General features: G+C 39.5%; 1 protein-coding gene across 4 annotated transcripts; it reads left to right on the forward strand.

Moving 5' to 3' along the window:
- Positions 1 to 6,266, forward strand: LOC121747938 (inactive poly [ADP-ribose] polymerase RCD1-like). Of its 4 annotated transcripts, none has more exons than XM_042142103.1 (7): positions 1 to 140; positions 526 to 1,865; positions 2,263 to 2,504; positions 3,026 to 3,099; positions 5,536 to 5,670; positions 5,750 to 5,845; positions 5,929 to 6,266. In XM_042142103.1, the coding sequence occupies exons 2-7, from the start codon at positions 745 to 747 to the stop codon at positions 5,965 to 5,967; spliced, it is 1,707 nt and encodes a 568-aa protein (XP_041998037.1). In that variant the 5' UTR covers positions 1 to 140; positions 526 to 744; the 3' UTR covers positions 5,968 to 6,266. The 4 variants fall into 4 exon arrangements, 3 of the variants coding, with proteins under 3 accessions (XP_041998037.1, XP_041998036.1, XP_041998038.1); XM_042142102.1 differs by having other exon boundaries at positions 7 to 140; positions 619 to 1,865; XM_042142104.1 differs by lacking the exon at positions 1 to 140 and adding an exon at positions 267 to 285 and having other exon boundaries at positions 619 to 1,865.
- The last annotated feature ends 9,196 nt before the right edge of the window (positions 6,267 to 15,462 follow it).

Here is a 15,462-nt window from a genome sequence, read left to right on the forward strand (position 1 = left end):
GAAAAACATGAAAACCTTAGGTAATGGAAAAACAGAAAAAGTATGAAGCGGCGCCGTTTCAATCTGGATCCCTTATTTTGACTTTGAATCGACCCCAATCGTCTACCTACCGACGTTTCTCGTCTCTCTCCGGAACGAAGGTTTGCATCTTCTCTCTCGCTTTTATATTTCGACTTTCCGTCACTAACCGCATGTTTAATGCCTACTTTTATAAGAAATATTTCATCTTTAAGAGAGTTTGGATGTTTGAATGATGGCCGCATGGATGATCAAGTGGCGGTGTTGGTTCGTTGTTTTTTTGTTATATTAGCTGTAGTTGCTAGCTTTGAGAAGTTCATGAATAATATTAACCTAGATCTTCAGAATGATGCTCAGAGATTCTGCTATCATAAATATGAATCAGCTGGTATTTCATAGATTTATGCTTCATCTAGGTTAGATTTTTAATTATGAGTGTAGATTCAGGACTTATGAGAATGAAGTTTACAGAAAAGAACTAAAATCCCCTTTTTCTGATTTTGACAGCAACATTTTGGTGAATTAATTGATTAATTGGTTGCAATTTGTGTATCGCGATATTTGTTTGGACATCACCTGAGAAGTGGCTCTGATATACAGGCTTTCTCCACCTGCTGAGATGGATTTGTTTCTTTGAATTAAAGCTTAAGACTAAGGCGTATGCAACTCTTTTCGCTGTACTATTGGCTGTGAATAGGTTGTTAAGCATTGATCAAATTGGGAAAAATGAACACAAAGTTCGAAAAGGTATTGGATAGTGGCAGAAGTGTTGTTGTTGATCTGAAGAGAAAGAGGCCAGAACTGTGCATCATCCCTTCAAAGGGAGCTACTCATGTGCCATTCACTCTGCAATGCCCTCCAGTATCATCTATCAATAAGATCAACAAGTGGAGGAAACTAGATGGATCCATAAACAAGTATTGCAGTTTTACCTTGCCATCTGGGAAGGGTCTGCTTAATAATTATTCCAACTTTAAGAAAAGTGGGAATTTGCAGCGCTTGATGTATCATGACAATGGTGAGTGGAATGATTTTTCCCTTGACATCGTTACGCATGTCAACAAGGATCTTCTTGTTGGCAAGCCTGCAATTGAAGTGGAGTTTAATGGAAACAAGATCCTGCTTGATTTCTTGTATATGATGCAGTTGGACCTGAATACTGGCATGCATCGGCCTATTGCTTGGATTGATGCCTGTGGAAACTGTTTTTTCCCTGAAATATTTAGTGATTATGATGAAACAAATAGTTATGACAATGAATTTTCTGAAGGCGAAGGTGCTAAAGATATGAGAAAGCTGCCTTTTGGTTCCAGTGGTATAAACTTGCATTTGGAGATTGCTATTGATGGATTAGATAATGAGTCTAGTGGAGAATCAAATGTGATTGTCGAGCAGGTACATGCTCATGAGAGTGCTGCTCCTAGAAATATTGATGATGAAACTGATGATAGTTGCACCGAGGCATCGTATGAGGGTGCCAATGTGAAATGTGAGGACAGTCAGCAAATTGAAGTTCAAGTGGTTAGTCCTGTACCTAGCTCATTGAGAAGTGACACTGTGAAGGAGCTGTTTGTAAAAAGTATTAGCTCAGCTGCTGCGGAGATTGTGGAGATGCATCATTGTACAAGTATTTTGATGAAAAGTCGGTTGGAACTATTTGAAAAACAGGTGGAAATCACAAAAAAGTACCGTGGAGATGCAAATGTTCAGTATGCTTGGCTTCCTTGTTTGAAAGAATCTGTTTCAAGTATACTAAAGTATGGGCTAGGGCATTACAAGCCCTTGAAGATGAAACCATTCAATGGTATGGGGATACATCTAATCCCTGCAAATGGTACACCGATCAGGTTGGTTTAACTGCTATCTTATATGCATATAATAAAAAATTGTGTGCATGATATAAATATATCAAGAAATGATTCCTTGTTGTATTAATGTGTCATCCTACTTATATTTCTGATGTTTCATTTGATTTTATTTTGTTCTTCAAAAAACCTGTGCTCTGGAAATTTCTGTTCATGCTGATGTTCTAGATTGTCATGTGAGTTCTATTCTGGTTAACATTCTTTATGTCTTATACCACAGATCAGCAATCAGTATTATATAGTTAGGCAGTTCGTTATTTAGGATGAAAATCACCATTAGATTCTGACTGCAAAGAAATTTATGGAGAATTACATTCTTGTACTATATTTTGGTCTGGACTATTTTTCCGCATGGTTCTATATCCTATGTTTTTTTCAGTATTGGTTGTTTAGACGTTGATGAAAATGATACACGGCATATGGTATTCTGCCGTGTTATAATGGGAAATATGGAGCTTGTTAGTGGTGGATCAACTCAATTCCATCCCAGTAGTGAGGAATTTGATAGTGGTGTCGACAAACTTCCAAATCCAAATCGTTATGCCGTATGGGATATGAATGTGACTTCTCACGTCTACCCTGAATGTGCAATTAGTTTCAAGATGACTTCTGATGTTGAAGGTAATGGTTTAGCCCTTCCTTTGACTTTCTCATTTGGTTTCATCTTCAAACATATTTATATTTAGTTAGTTATAGTGTTTCATATCCTAGCATCTTACATGCGGCTGTGTTATTTACTTATTTTCATGCTGTAATGTACTTCCTGAATATGCCAATACGGTCTTGTGGTTCTTCACAGTGATATATTACAAGTTGGATATTTTTTAGTAATTTATGCTCTTTCATTACTAGAGATATAATCTATATTTCTTTGGCTAGGTTTTGGATATACTCAATGAAACCCAAGTATTGGTTACGCTCTACTTAGCTTAAACCCTTCAGGCTTCAACTACCTGAACATCAATTATTCAGAATGCGAGGGGTTTGTGTATTATAATAAGCTGTTTATAATGAATTTTTTCTCATGTCCAGACTCACTATTCCGTTAAAAGGAAAATGTGTCACTATTAAATTAGCTGTTGAGCTTTTCATTTTGCTCAAAACTTCAGTGCTTGAGTGCATTTGTTCAATTTCTTCTACAGAACCTGTTTTTGGGAAAGAAAGCATGGTTAATCTCCCTGTCTTCAATACTTGTTTCAAAGGACCTCAAAACCAGGTATGCGTTGCCAGTTTGTTCCTGTTGATGTGTGTTCACTGTTCAAGATCATTCGTTTATTCTCTATTTCTCTCTGGCTCTCCCTCCCTTTTATTTATTCATGTGGTGTATTTTAGGTTGTCTTTTTCCTTTTTTCTTACACCTTTACTTATACTTTTTTTCCACTCGTGACTGGTACTAATGAGATTCATGCATGGAATAGTATTATTGGTTATATTGCCTGCTAGTATGACCCGGTATCTACCTTTCTCTTTGTTCCAAATACATTGAAGGTATACAAGTATTTTAAATACAACAAGGAATTAACTAATTCTGTGTATTATTTCTATTCATGTGGTTACAGTCATTATTGGTCTCATGTGTAAGTCCGTATGGAATACTGGAATTATATGTTGTTGCTGCACATTCTGTAGGCTGTTTTTAAAAAAATATTCATAGTCGATGACTATTTGGATTGTAAGCAGAATCCAATTTATGGGAAACTTCAGCTATAAGATATGATCCTAATAATAATTTTCTTTTGGTACAATAAACTCTTTACTACATGAGATTTTGGTGTGCCTATCTTAATCACATTTTATTTTTGATAAAGTACCCAAGCAAAGTACTAGTTGTAGAAGAGAAGAGAAAACCCAGAAAAGGGTGTAGACTGTAGATATAAATGCGATTGGAAAACAGCATCGGGAAGAACTCTTGTCAGGAAATTTGCGCCAGTCCTGCAAATCTGTCGAAACAACAATTGAAGGGGATTCCATCCCTAATTCTTTACTTCATCCGTATTTTGTAGTTTGTACTAAAGGGTTTACAAGTGGCTAAAACTAGCTTAAAAGTAAAATATAAGATAGTACTATCATGTAATCGTAAATAGAAATAAAATAAACCAATCCAGAATCCACATGTAGCCTAATCAACTGAACACTACAACTCCAATTGACTAGATACAGCATTATGGTGATGCAACGTCAACAACCTAATTGCTACTGATGCCCTTTCCATGGGTCCGAGTAAACAAGAGCTCCAATTGTGTGGTTGTCATGAAAACTCTTGTTAAGGACTATTGGAATTAGCAGAAGGTCGGAACAGTCGGTAGAGTTAAACAACCTGAGCACATCCATTTGTGGTAGAGAGAACAAAAACCAGAAAAATGGTGGGAATAATATTTCCATTTGTGTGATTCGAAAACAGTACCAGAATAGTTCCTTTCATCAACAAAGCTAATAACCTGAAACAAGTCAACTATCTGTAAGTGTTGCTATATCCTAACTCTTATGATGCATGTGTGAGCCCTCCTGCGTTAAAGATGGAGACTTGCCTTAGGAGTTTATCTTTTAGTTGTTTTCTAGTTTTGAGTTTGATTTCAATTATTTTGTTTGTGTCAAATTCTATTCCTTAAGGGATTGAATTCATTTGCAGTCGTTTCCCATTAAGATTAGAAGTTGAGTTTGGATATAATTTTATTTCCTTAAGGGATTAGGTTTATCTTTTCATTTTCAATTAGTATTAGGATTTTTTGTTGCTTAAATAAAGGCCTTATTGTTTGTTTTAATGGTGGCTTTTTGAGAATTTGATAAACAAGATTTAGAAACTTGATTCTCTATCTGTTGATTTCGTTTCCCTCAATGTTCGGTCATTCTCGAGAGCGATTTGACATCATCATAACTTCAGCTTTACTTGGATTAAAATATCCCTCAAGTGCTAAATACTCTAGCATGACATAAATACAATTTAGAGGTGACTGGTGACATCAAATATTGATAAAATTGAATAAAAATCTTCCTCCTGTAGCCACACCAATTGATAGACAAATTCTCTCAATTTTAGTGACTCCATAAAGACGATCTCTTGTCACCTTATCAGTTCTTCATAATAAAAGTTGTCAAGAACCTCTCCTATTTTCTGATGAACATAGGATAATGCTGATTGACTCTAGAATCGTGTTAGAGGAACTGCTTATTGTCTGGCTAATATAATATGTTGGGAAGTGGCTTTATCGCTGATACCTGCTATGTCTCAGTGAGGATGTTTGGTTATACAACGCCAGAAGGTGCATGAGGGTTGGTGAATTGTTGAATGTACTATGCTGTGTAGACTCAGGTGCCCAACCTGCAATCCACAGCAGTTGGGAACGAAATGAGATGGTCTTGTGACCCAAAAACTTTTTATGTTAGAGAATCAATAGGATGCAGTCACACAGATCCTCTATTTTCTTCCGAAAGCACACCATTTCATTGTTTTAACTTTTGGTTGCAGCGCGTTAAGCACTCCATATTTCCACTACTTATTGGGTTCTTTCAGTCTCATGCACTTCCATTTCAGTGATACGCTCCTGAGTCTAATTTTTTTGTCAGAGGAACTGTGTTATTAGGCAAGCTATAATTTAACATGGAATGATTTTGGGTAGTCAGTTTCAATAATCATAAAATGTCTTTCTACCAGATGGCAGGGAAAACATTTCAAGCTAGGACCCCTAAGAGTCCTTGGATGCCATTTCCTATGCTTTTAGCTGCCATTTCAAGCAAAATCCCTTCTCAGCACATGGACCTTGTGAAGACCAACTATTTGTTGTTCAGAGTATGCTGGTTGACTCATCAAAATATTATCTAACTGCAATAGTTTTCTGCTACACTAACAATATTTTGCTGGTTGACAGAATAAAAGTATTAGCCGGGATACGTTTGTGAAGAAATTGAGGACAATTGTTGGTGATAATTTACTGAAGTCAGCAATAACAAGTCTTCAGTGCAAGGTGTGGCCCTATTTATTACTTGGTGAGTGTGATGTTATGCTCAGTTGGCCAAACAATGAGATGTTATCTTTGGCTTTCTGCAGTTGCCATCGAACTCCAACGGTGAAACGGTTTGCAGCTAAGCATGAGTGATCAAAAGTTGAATTATCGAATGTCAAAAAGTGAGTTTGAAATTTCTGCAAGTATTATTTTGCTTATGTTTGTCTCTCACCAATTACACTTGTTTGTGAGTAAATTGGTTGGAAAATAACTTACATTTGTTTGTTTTGACAAAGATTTTTATATAGTTACTTTTGTCTGGTCAACAATGTTGGAAAAAATTGTCTGGTGAATTTATAACTTGATATGTATTTGTTGTAGGAATTATGTCTTTTTGTAAACTTGTATTGAGGTTGTAAAATAGAGCCATGTTATGGTTTTAGTGCTTCGTATGATCCAATCATACTGCAAGAGCATCCACAATGGATTTGTCAATTCATGCCACCACGTTATCATTTCCTCTTTTTCTATGCAGCTCACAACACCCACAGTGTTAAAACCTTTTAGCCATACATCTCAAATTAATTTGAACTTTTCACTTCACATAATTATAAAATTAAAATTTAGGATGATATAATAACCAAATTACTTCAATAAAATTAAAATCTATGAATTATAAATTTATAAAAAAAAATTCATTAAAATTAATTTAGGATGGAATACGTTGGTGTGAGTCCATGCTTCTTGAATTAAAAAACCCTTCTTCTTGAATTTGGAAATTTAAAAAAAATTCAAAACCTTACCCCCACTCCCCTAAAACCACCCCCAACCCTAGTGCCCGGGGAGCAAGCTCTTCAATGGGTGCTCGCGTCGGGCCCGTTAATATTAATAAAAGTCCGGCCTGCTTAAGATATTGGGCATCAACCTAGCGAGTTTGGGTCCAACACATTTGACAACTCTACCGTCGCACTTTAATTTGGAGGAGAGTGAAAACTAAACTACGAAACATATGGAGTATAACACTTTGTTAAACTCCCGTTGGGAACACACAATTGTAAAATTAAGAACAATGACTAAACTTGTCACTATAAATAAAATTGAATCAAGCAAATTTCTCACCAATATAAATTTTATCATCATTTATTTTATTTTATTTTATTGTTAATAAATAAAGTTGGCCACTAATCCACTTTTATAGCTATACGTACTAGGGGGGAGAAAAAAATATCGAAAATCGAATATCCTAACCGATCCAAACCGAAATTTTGAAATTCGGTTCGGTTTTAAAAATACAAAAAATTCGGCTTTTCGGTTTGGGCGAAAAAAAACCGAAAAACCAAATAATCGAATTATATTTTAAATATGATATTATATATATATATATTCTATTAATTTAATTTAATATATTATATTATATAATATATATATATATATATATATATATATTCTTTAAATATATTCTATATAATATGTACTCCATCCGTCTGCGAATAGGAGTCTCATTTCTATCCAACACGAGTTTTAAGAAATGTTAAGAAAGTGGGTGGAAGAAAGTTAGTGGAATGTGAGTCTCACTTGTATATATTAGTTTTAAATGATATGGGAGTAAAATGAGTTAGTGGAATGTGATGCCTCTTAGCCATTTATAGTAATAATGAACCAGGACTCCTATTCGCGGACGGACCAACATGGAAAAACGGGACTCCATTTATAAAACATTTTTATATACTATTACTTTTAGGGTGCGTTAAAATGCTAACTTTTCTTAAATTGCTACCTTGCTAACTCATCAACGTAGTGTATTAAAAATGTCAACACGATCACATTAAAATGTCAACACATATTTGTGTTGACATTTTAATAAACTGTATTTACATTTAACAAATCCACGCTAATCTCCAAAAAACCTGATTGAAGAAGTTTAGACACACCAATGTTTTTTTAGCATTGATGAGCTTTTTCAATTTATTTTTTAAGTATTTTGAATGTTTTTTAGTGTTTTTAGGATTTGTAACTTTATTCAATTTTCAATGAAGTCCAGTCATGTTAGCGGAGAGAGATAGACAACATTTGAAGCGGTATGAGTTTTAGTGCATAATTGGTAAATAAGAAAGAGATTGAAAAATGATTGGAGCATTGTTAGTGGCGAATGAAATCCACCTCATTAGAGAGGAAAAAAGTTTACTTAAACAGAATTAGTCTATTTTTAATGAAGGTCCCAAAATGACAAATGTGGTCTATTTTTAAGTGACAGGAGAGTATATTGTTATCTAGTATTTCAGTTTTACAATAAAAACAATAATAGTGTAAATTAATGCTAGAAGTGTGAGGAGAAGTCTTCATTTGTGCAAATTGAGTAGGACTCTCTCCGACCTATATTACTTTCATTTTTAATTTTAGGTCATAAATTGGGGATTTATTTTTAGTGTAATTAAATTAATATTTTTAATGTAATATGAGATCACTTAATAAGGAAATATTTAATTAACTCTAATATCTTAATTTTTACTTAAAATAGAAATAGTATAAGTAATTTGGAACTAGACAAAATAAAAAGGTGTGAATAATATAGGTAAAAGGAGTATACAAAAGGAAAATAATGATATGATGGATAGTAATGATGTGGCGGGAGAACATCCGTTTTGGACGCTCTTGCCAACTCAACCATTTGCGATAAAACGTACTCCCTCCGTCCCCGAATAAGAGTCGCTAATTTCCATTTTGGGTCGTCCCCCATTAAGAGTCACTCTTCATTTTTACCATAAATGGTAGTAGGCCCCACATTCCACTAACTCACTTCACTCACATTTTATAATAAAATCAATATAAAAATGTGGGTCTCATATTCCACTAACTTTTTCAATCAACTTTTCTCTACATTTCTTAAAACTCGTCCCCGGTCAAATAGCAACTCCTATTAGAGGACGGAGGGAGTATGAGTTTGAGCAACGAACTTGAGGAAATTCCTTTTTATAGATAAATGAATTTAAATTTAAAGGTCGCACTACCAAAGATACATTAAACTCTCTGCCAACTCACACACTCGAGTATATTCTACAAACTGAAACGGACGTGACATGGAGTATTTGAAAAAACTTAAACTGAAAACATGTAATATTCGGGGCATATTCAGCATAAAAGAAAAAGTAGAACGTTACATAGAAATTTTTCTCTCTCTGTTTTTACGTATACATTATAAAAAGAAAAGTAAGTGCATGAAAAGAACAAAAAAGTTTATGAAATGAGAGCAATTCACACATTCGAAAGCAAGATTTTAGCTGGTAGGTCACTATTTCCTTATATTTTAAATTGTTTTCTTTTCTGGTGGAACTATTGTGATATTCATGTACGACTCCCTCCATCATAATAGATAATATAATGGGAATGACATGATATCTGGTGTGTTAGATAAAGAGAGAAAATAATATATTTATATTAATATGAGAGTGAGATTTTTTTAAACAAAAAAAACTATAATATCTTTTATAGGACAAACTAAAAAGAATAATGAGGCATTTATTATAGGACGAAAGGAGTACAAATTAACACTCCTATTAATAAAATGAGCATAAAAATTAGCACAACTAATGTTCCACATAATGGATTTTAAAATGAAAGATGTTCCTACAAAGTTTATTTTTCTTAGTTTGATACATTCATAAAAAAATTATTCCCTTCCTCCAACATTATTTGTCCATAATTTCCTTTTTTATCCATTCACTAGTACTTATTAAATTTACTTTTTAGTAGTTTTAGTAATAGACTTCGTATTCTACTTATTATACTTATCACATTTACTTTTTTATAGTTTTAATAATAGACTTCATATTCCACGAGCATATTACACTTATAAAACTAATCAATTTTTACTTATAGACACTATTCTACAATATATTTTCCTTAATATATTAATCTATGTTGTGTTATTATATAGGAGTACCCTATTATGATAAGGCCAACTTAACAATTAGTAAGTTTTTTTTTTTTTTTTTTTTTTTTTTTTTTTTTTAAATTAACTTCATATATTTATATCATATATATGAAGGAGGAAATTACAAATCAACTCCTATAACAAGGAGGAAAGACAAATTACAAGACAAATTACGCCACCCAGGGTTCGAACTCGAGACCTCCAGGATGGACGCGGTATCCAGCACCCTTTACCGCTAGGCCAAGGGGCTTGGATAACTTAACAATTAGTAAGTTATCTTCTAAGAGCATCTCCAATAGCGACGAGCGCACCGGCTAGCCGATTCTTGGCGCTCGCCGGTCCGCTCGCCGAACCATTGCAGCCGGCGAGCGCCAAATCGGCGAGAAAAACGGCGAGCGCACACCGATTCCCGAGCGCTCGGCGATGCGCTCGGCGATCTCCTGACCGCCATTGCAGGCTCCAGATCGGCGAGCGATCGGCGAGCGGGATTTTTTTTATTTATTTAATTTTCGAAACACTATATATACACGATTTGGACATCATTTTCATTTGCACCACTTGTTTTAACGAGTACTCTCTCTATCTTAATTTCTGTACAAGAGCAACAACGCAAAATGGAGCACAACAACGAGCCTACTCCAGGGACGAGCGGGTCTCAAACTCCGACGGTACCCGCGGGAGGTGGATGGGGTCTGATGCCCGGGTACTACTACCCTTGGCAGCATATGATGCCCGGGGTGGCATCCGGGGGTGGTATGCCGGGATGGCAGGGGATGCCGGGGGGTCCGGAGATGCAGGGCGGGCCGCGCGGTTCCGGGCGGGCAGGGGGGATCGGGGATGCAACCCCCTATGCCGATGATGCCGGGGTGGATACCTGGGATGCAGATGACGCCAGGGTACCCGAGGATGCAGGGGACGCCGGGGTACCCGGGGATGCAGGGGACGCCGGGGTACCCAGGGATGCAGGGGACGCCGGGGGGGGACAATGTCTATCGCCCCAGTCTTGATTTTGCTACTGCTGCTTCGCACACATCGACCCCAGCGGAGACGCAATTCATTGGGTTTGAGACCTTCTCCTTAGAGGAGTTGGGACTAGATCTCGGGGATGCGGACACTCTCGTTCAAACGGGGGGAGTAGGGCGGGGTCGGGGCGCGCCCAAGAAGAAGAAGGGGGAGAGGGTGGTCGGCGAGTCGTCGCAGCCAGCTGGTGACGACAGCTCGGCACGGAGGAAGTGGACGGACACGGAGAACGTCGCGCTGTCCAAGGCGTGGGTGAGTGTTTGTGATGATCCCCTCACCTCAAACAATCAGAAGATCGTCAACTTGTGGGCTAAGATAGCAGCAGCCTACAAGGCATTTTGCCCGGAGGGGAGGCCACGCAACGGGGAGGAGTGCCAGAAGGGGTGGGACTGAATCCGGCAAGGGGTCTCCCGATTTTCGGGCTTGTACACCAACGCCCTCCGAATGCAGTCCAGTGGCCAAACTGACGACTGCATGAGGATGGCGAAGAAAGAGTTCCCCGTGCCCGGGCTATACAAGGAGTTCACCTACTGGAACTGCTACCTGGTGCTAATGGACTCCGAGAAGTTTCGGGCAGGAGTCGATGCTGGCTGGCCGAAGAAGCAGCGCCTGAACTATACCGGTGATTACGCCGGCGGCAGCAGCGGTGGTTCCCACGACCTCCCCGAAGATGCTCAGGAGACCCCGTTCCCTCCCGCGTTTACTCGCCGCACTCACCCGGTTGGTCAAAGGCGGGCGCAACGGGCTCGCCAGAGGTCCGAGGAGGTCCAGTCACCATCCCCCACTGTTGGCAGCCCGACAGCCGACCTCGTCTTCTTAGCGCATCAACAAACGCGGGCTCAGATGCACAAGGTCATATCTGACTGGAAGAATGCCACTGACCCCGAGGAGAAGAGTTTTTTTCATGCACTGCTCGTGAGTATGCGAGCCGATTTGACTGCCGCCGCGGCACAGGTGGTGGGCTCAGACGCGGGCTTAGATGCCGCAGATTTTGGGGTCCCGGATAGCGGCAACGATGCCGACGACGGCAAGGCGTGAGGCGGAGGCGGGGGGGCTCGTGCGTGGAGTAGGAGTTTTTTTAAAAATTAATGTAATTTTTTTTGTTAATGTACTTTTTTTAATTAATGTACTTTTTAAAATTTTAATATTATTATTGAATTTTCACGTATATGTGTCGTAAATTTAATTCCGTATTTTGTGTGATTGTTAATTATTTGTTTTTAATAATTTTGTTTATTGTGGCTGGGCTATTGCTTGTCCTGATGATGTGGCAGGAGGAGTTTGTGGCTGGGCTATGGCTGGGCTATTCTTATTGGAGATGCTCTAATGAAAAATGTAGCCATATTTAGATTTCTGAAAATAATACTACGACATATTACCAAATTATTGTTTATTATTGTACTCCATTCATCCGCTATTAAGAATCCCATTTGAGTTCACCACGGATTTTAAGAAGAGTAAAAGTCATTTTTAGTCTTGAACATATAACGATTTTACGATTTTGGTCCAAAACTTTATCTTTTGAATTATTGCATTCTAAACAAATGAAAACGGTCCGTATTTAGTCCATTTTGGATCAAACATATTTTGACCGGATTAACAACTTCTAATTAAAATATTTAATTTGCCAAAAATTAAAATATACTCCTTATTTACTAAAAAATTCCATTCTGGTCACTACCTTCTCCCTCAAATTGAAAACAGGGAATTTCAAAAATTGATTCTCCGTCAAGTCAGCATATACAAGTTTGGGGACTCCTCGTCGCAAAGAAAGAACCTTTAGTTGAAGTTTGGGGACTGCCGGACCAAGATGCGAGCCGGCTGCCGGGACTGACGGCAGGCAGCACACCACGGTTGAAGCACGAACTAAGGAGACGATGGCGTACCGGCCGCTGGCTGAACTGCCACAACCAAGCTTCATCTCCGATTCGCGATGAGGTAGGAGACCACCGCGTGACGCCGCTCACTGAAGACGGGGGTGGTGTCGATTAGGCTGTTCGAGAGGCGCTGCGGAGAGGTTGAGAGAAAAAGAGAGATAGAGTGAGAGTGAGGGCAATTGGGGAAAGAGCAGGGGGACGCCCACACGCCGGCGATGGCGGTAGTCCTCCGAGACCAGGCTAGAGAGAAGAGAGGCGAAGTAGAGGCTGTGGTGAAAGAGAGAGAGTTTTTGGCGCGTTGTTTCATTTAGAGAGAGAGATGATGATGAGTGACGACGGTGGAGAGGGGAGTAAAATCTGGCTGGCACGCCGGCGACGGTAGCGCCACGGTGGAGTAAGTATGAGGGCAGCGGCGGTCGACGAAATTGCCAGTTAAAGGGGAGAGAGAGAGGGAGAGGGTATTTTTTTTGGTGAATAATATAGTTGTTAATTTAGTCGAAACTTGTTTAATTGACGTTGACGGTCAATTCCTAAGAGCATCCACAATGACAATAGGCCAGTCATAGGCCAGTCATAGCCTAGCCACAAACTACTTCTGCCACATCATCAGCACTAAAAACTCCTCCTGCCACATCAACATGACAAGCAACTGGACAAGCAATAGGCTAGCCATAGGCTAGCTACAATAAACAAAATTATAAAAATAACAATCACACAAAATACGGAATTCAGCTTACGACACAGATACGGGAAAATGCAATAATTTTATTTAAATTAAAAAAAGGTACATTAAAAAAATTACATAATTAAAAAAAAAAACTAACGTCGTGCAGTCCTCCGCGCCCACAACTCTTCAATTAAATCCTTTTGGAGTCGAATATGAGCTTCCACTTGGCGCATGTCGGCATGTGCTTGGAGGCGGTCGGCTTCATCGTGAGGTACCTCACTTCGTACGTTGGGGGCGGCCACGTCGTGGCTTGGACCGGCTTCATTATCGTCGTTGGCCCAACTAGTCAGTTGTACACCTTCATCTTCGACAATCATGTTGTGCATGATAATACATGCGTACATTATATCAGCAATGCAGTCGACGTGCCATAAACGCGTTGGACCCCTAATTGCCGCCCATCGAGACTGGAGCACACCAAATGCGTGCTCCACGTCCTTGCGCGTCGACTCCTGCCGTTCCGCAAAGTAGGCCTTCCTCTCATCTGATGTGCATCTGATCGTCTTCACAAAGACGGGCCACCTAGGGTATATCACATCCGCCAAGTAGTAGCTCATATCATGCTGGTTCCCGTTGGCGATAAAACGGATGGTCGGACCGACGTCGTGGCACTGCTCATTGAAAAGGGGCGACGAGTTGAGGACGTTAAGGTAGTTGTTCGACCCGACTACCCCAAAATATGCATGCCAAATCCACAGCCGGTAATCAGCTACGACCTCGAGGATCATCGTGGGATTCTTTCCCTTGTAGCCGGTCGTGTAGAACCCTTTTCAGGCAGCGGGGCAGTTCTTCCACTCCCAATGCATACAATCTATGCTGCCTAACATACCCGGGAACCCATGCTTCTCCCCGTGCATCTGCATCAGCTCCTGGCAGTCTTCGGGGGTAGGGCGTCGAAGGTAATGTCACGGAATATTTCAACCACGCCCTGATAGAAATACTTCATACATTCAAGGGCAGTCGTCTCACCGATGTGGAGGTACTCGTCCCACATGTCTGCCGCTCCTCAGTAGGCCAACTGCCTGATTGCCGCAGTGCACTTTTGAATAGGTGTGTGGCCGGGTCTGCCAGCCGCATCGTGCCTGAAGTGGAAACACATATATCGACGCTCCAAAGCATCAACAATACGCATAAACAGGGCCCTGCTCATCCTAAAACGCCGCCTGAAAAGGTTGGCATTAAATCGCGGCTCCGGTGCGAAGTAGTCTTCATATAGCCGCTGATGTGCAGCTACGTGATCCCGCTCAATCATTGCTCGGCAGTGGACAACGGGTCGAGGTCGAGGTACCGCCGGCTGCAAGGCCCTTTGTATCAGCCGGTTTATCTCATGGGACGTATAGGCCTCCAACTCTTTGTTCATTCGCCGTTCGTACTCCTCAGCATCCCCACCACTACCACCACTACTACCACTCGTGTTACTCATTTCGCGTTGTTGATCTTGTACAGAAATTAAGATAGAGAGAAAACTCGTTAAAACAAGTGGTGCGAATGAAAATGACGTGCAAATCGCTTATATATAGTATTTCGAAAATTAAATAAATAAAAATAAAAAATCAGCTGGCCGATCGGGAGCCTGCAATGGCGGCCAGCCGATCGACGAGCGCATCGGCGTGCGCTCGCCTTTTTTCTCGCTGATTTGGCGCTCGCCTGCTGCAATGGTTCGGCGAGCGGACCGGCCACCGCCGGGAATCGGCTAGCCGGTCCGCTTGCCGCTATTGTGGATGCTCTAATGGTTCCATCCAAAATGGACTAAATGGGGACCGTTTTCATTTGTTCAGGATGCAATAATTCAAAAGATAATGATCGGGATCAAAATCATAAAATTGTTATATGTTTAGGACCACAAATGGCCTTTACTCTTTTAAGAAATACTATAAAGGAAAATGTGTGGAAAAATATAGTACTCCCTCATTCCCACAATATGAGTCACTCTTATTGTGGGTACGTATTTTAAAAAATGTAAAGAATAGTGGGTTGGAAAAGTTAATGGAATATGAGACCCACTTTTTTATATTGGTTTTATTATAAAATGTGATTGAAGTCAGTTAGTGGAATGTAGAACATACTTATTATTTATAGTAAA

The sequence above is a fragment of the Salvia splendens genome, chromosome 9 (genome assembly GCF_004379255.2).
Source record: "Salvia splendens isolate huo1 chromosome 9, SspV2, whole genome shotgun sequence".
NCBI classification, from domain to species: domain Eukaryota; kingdom Viridiplantae; phylum Streptophyta; class Magnoliopsida; order Lamiales; family Lamiaceae; genus Salvia; species Salvia splendens.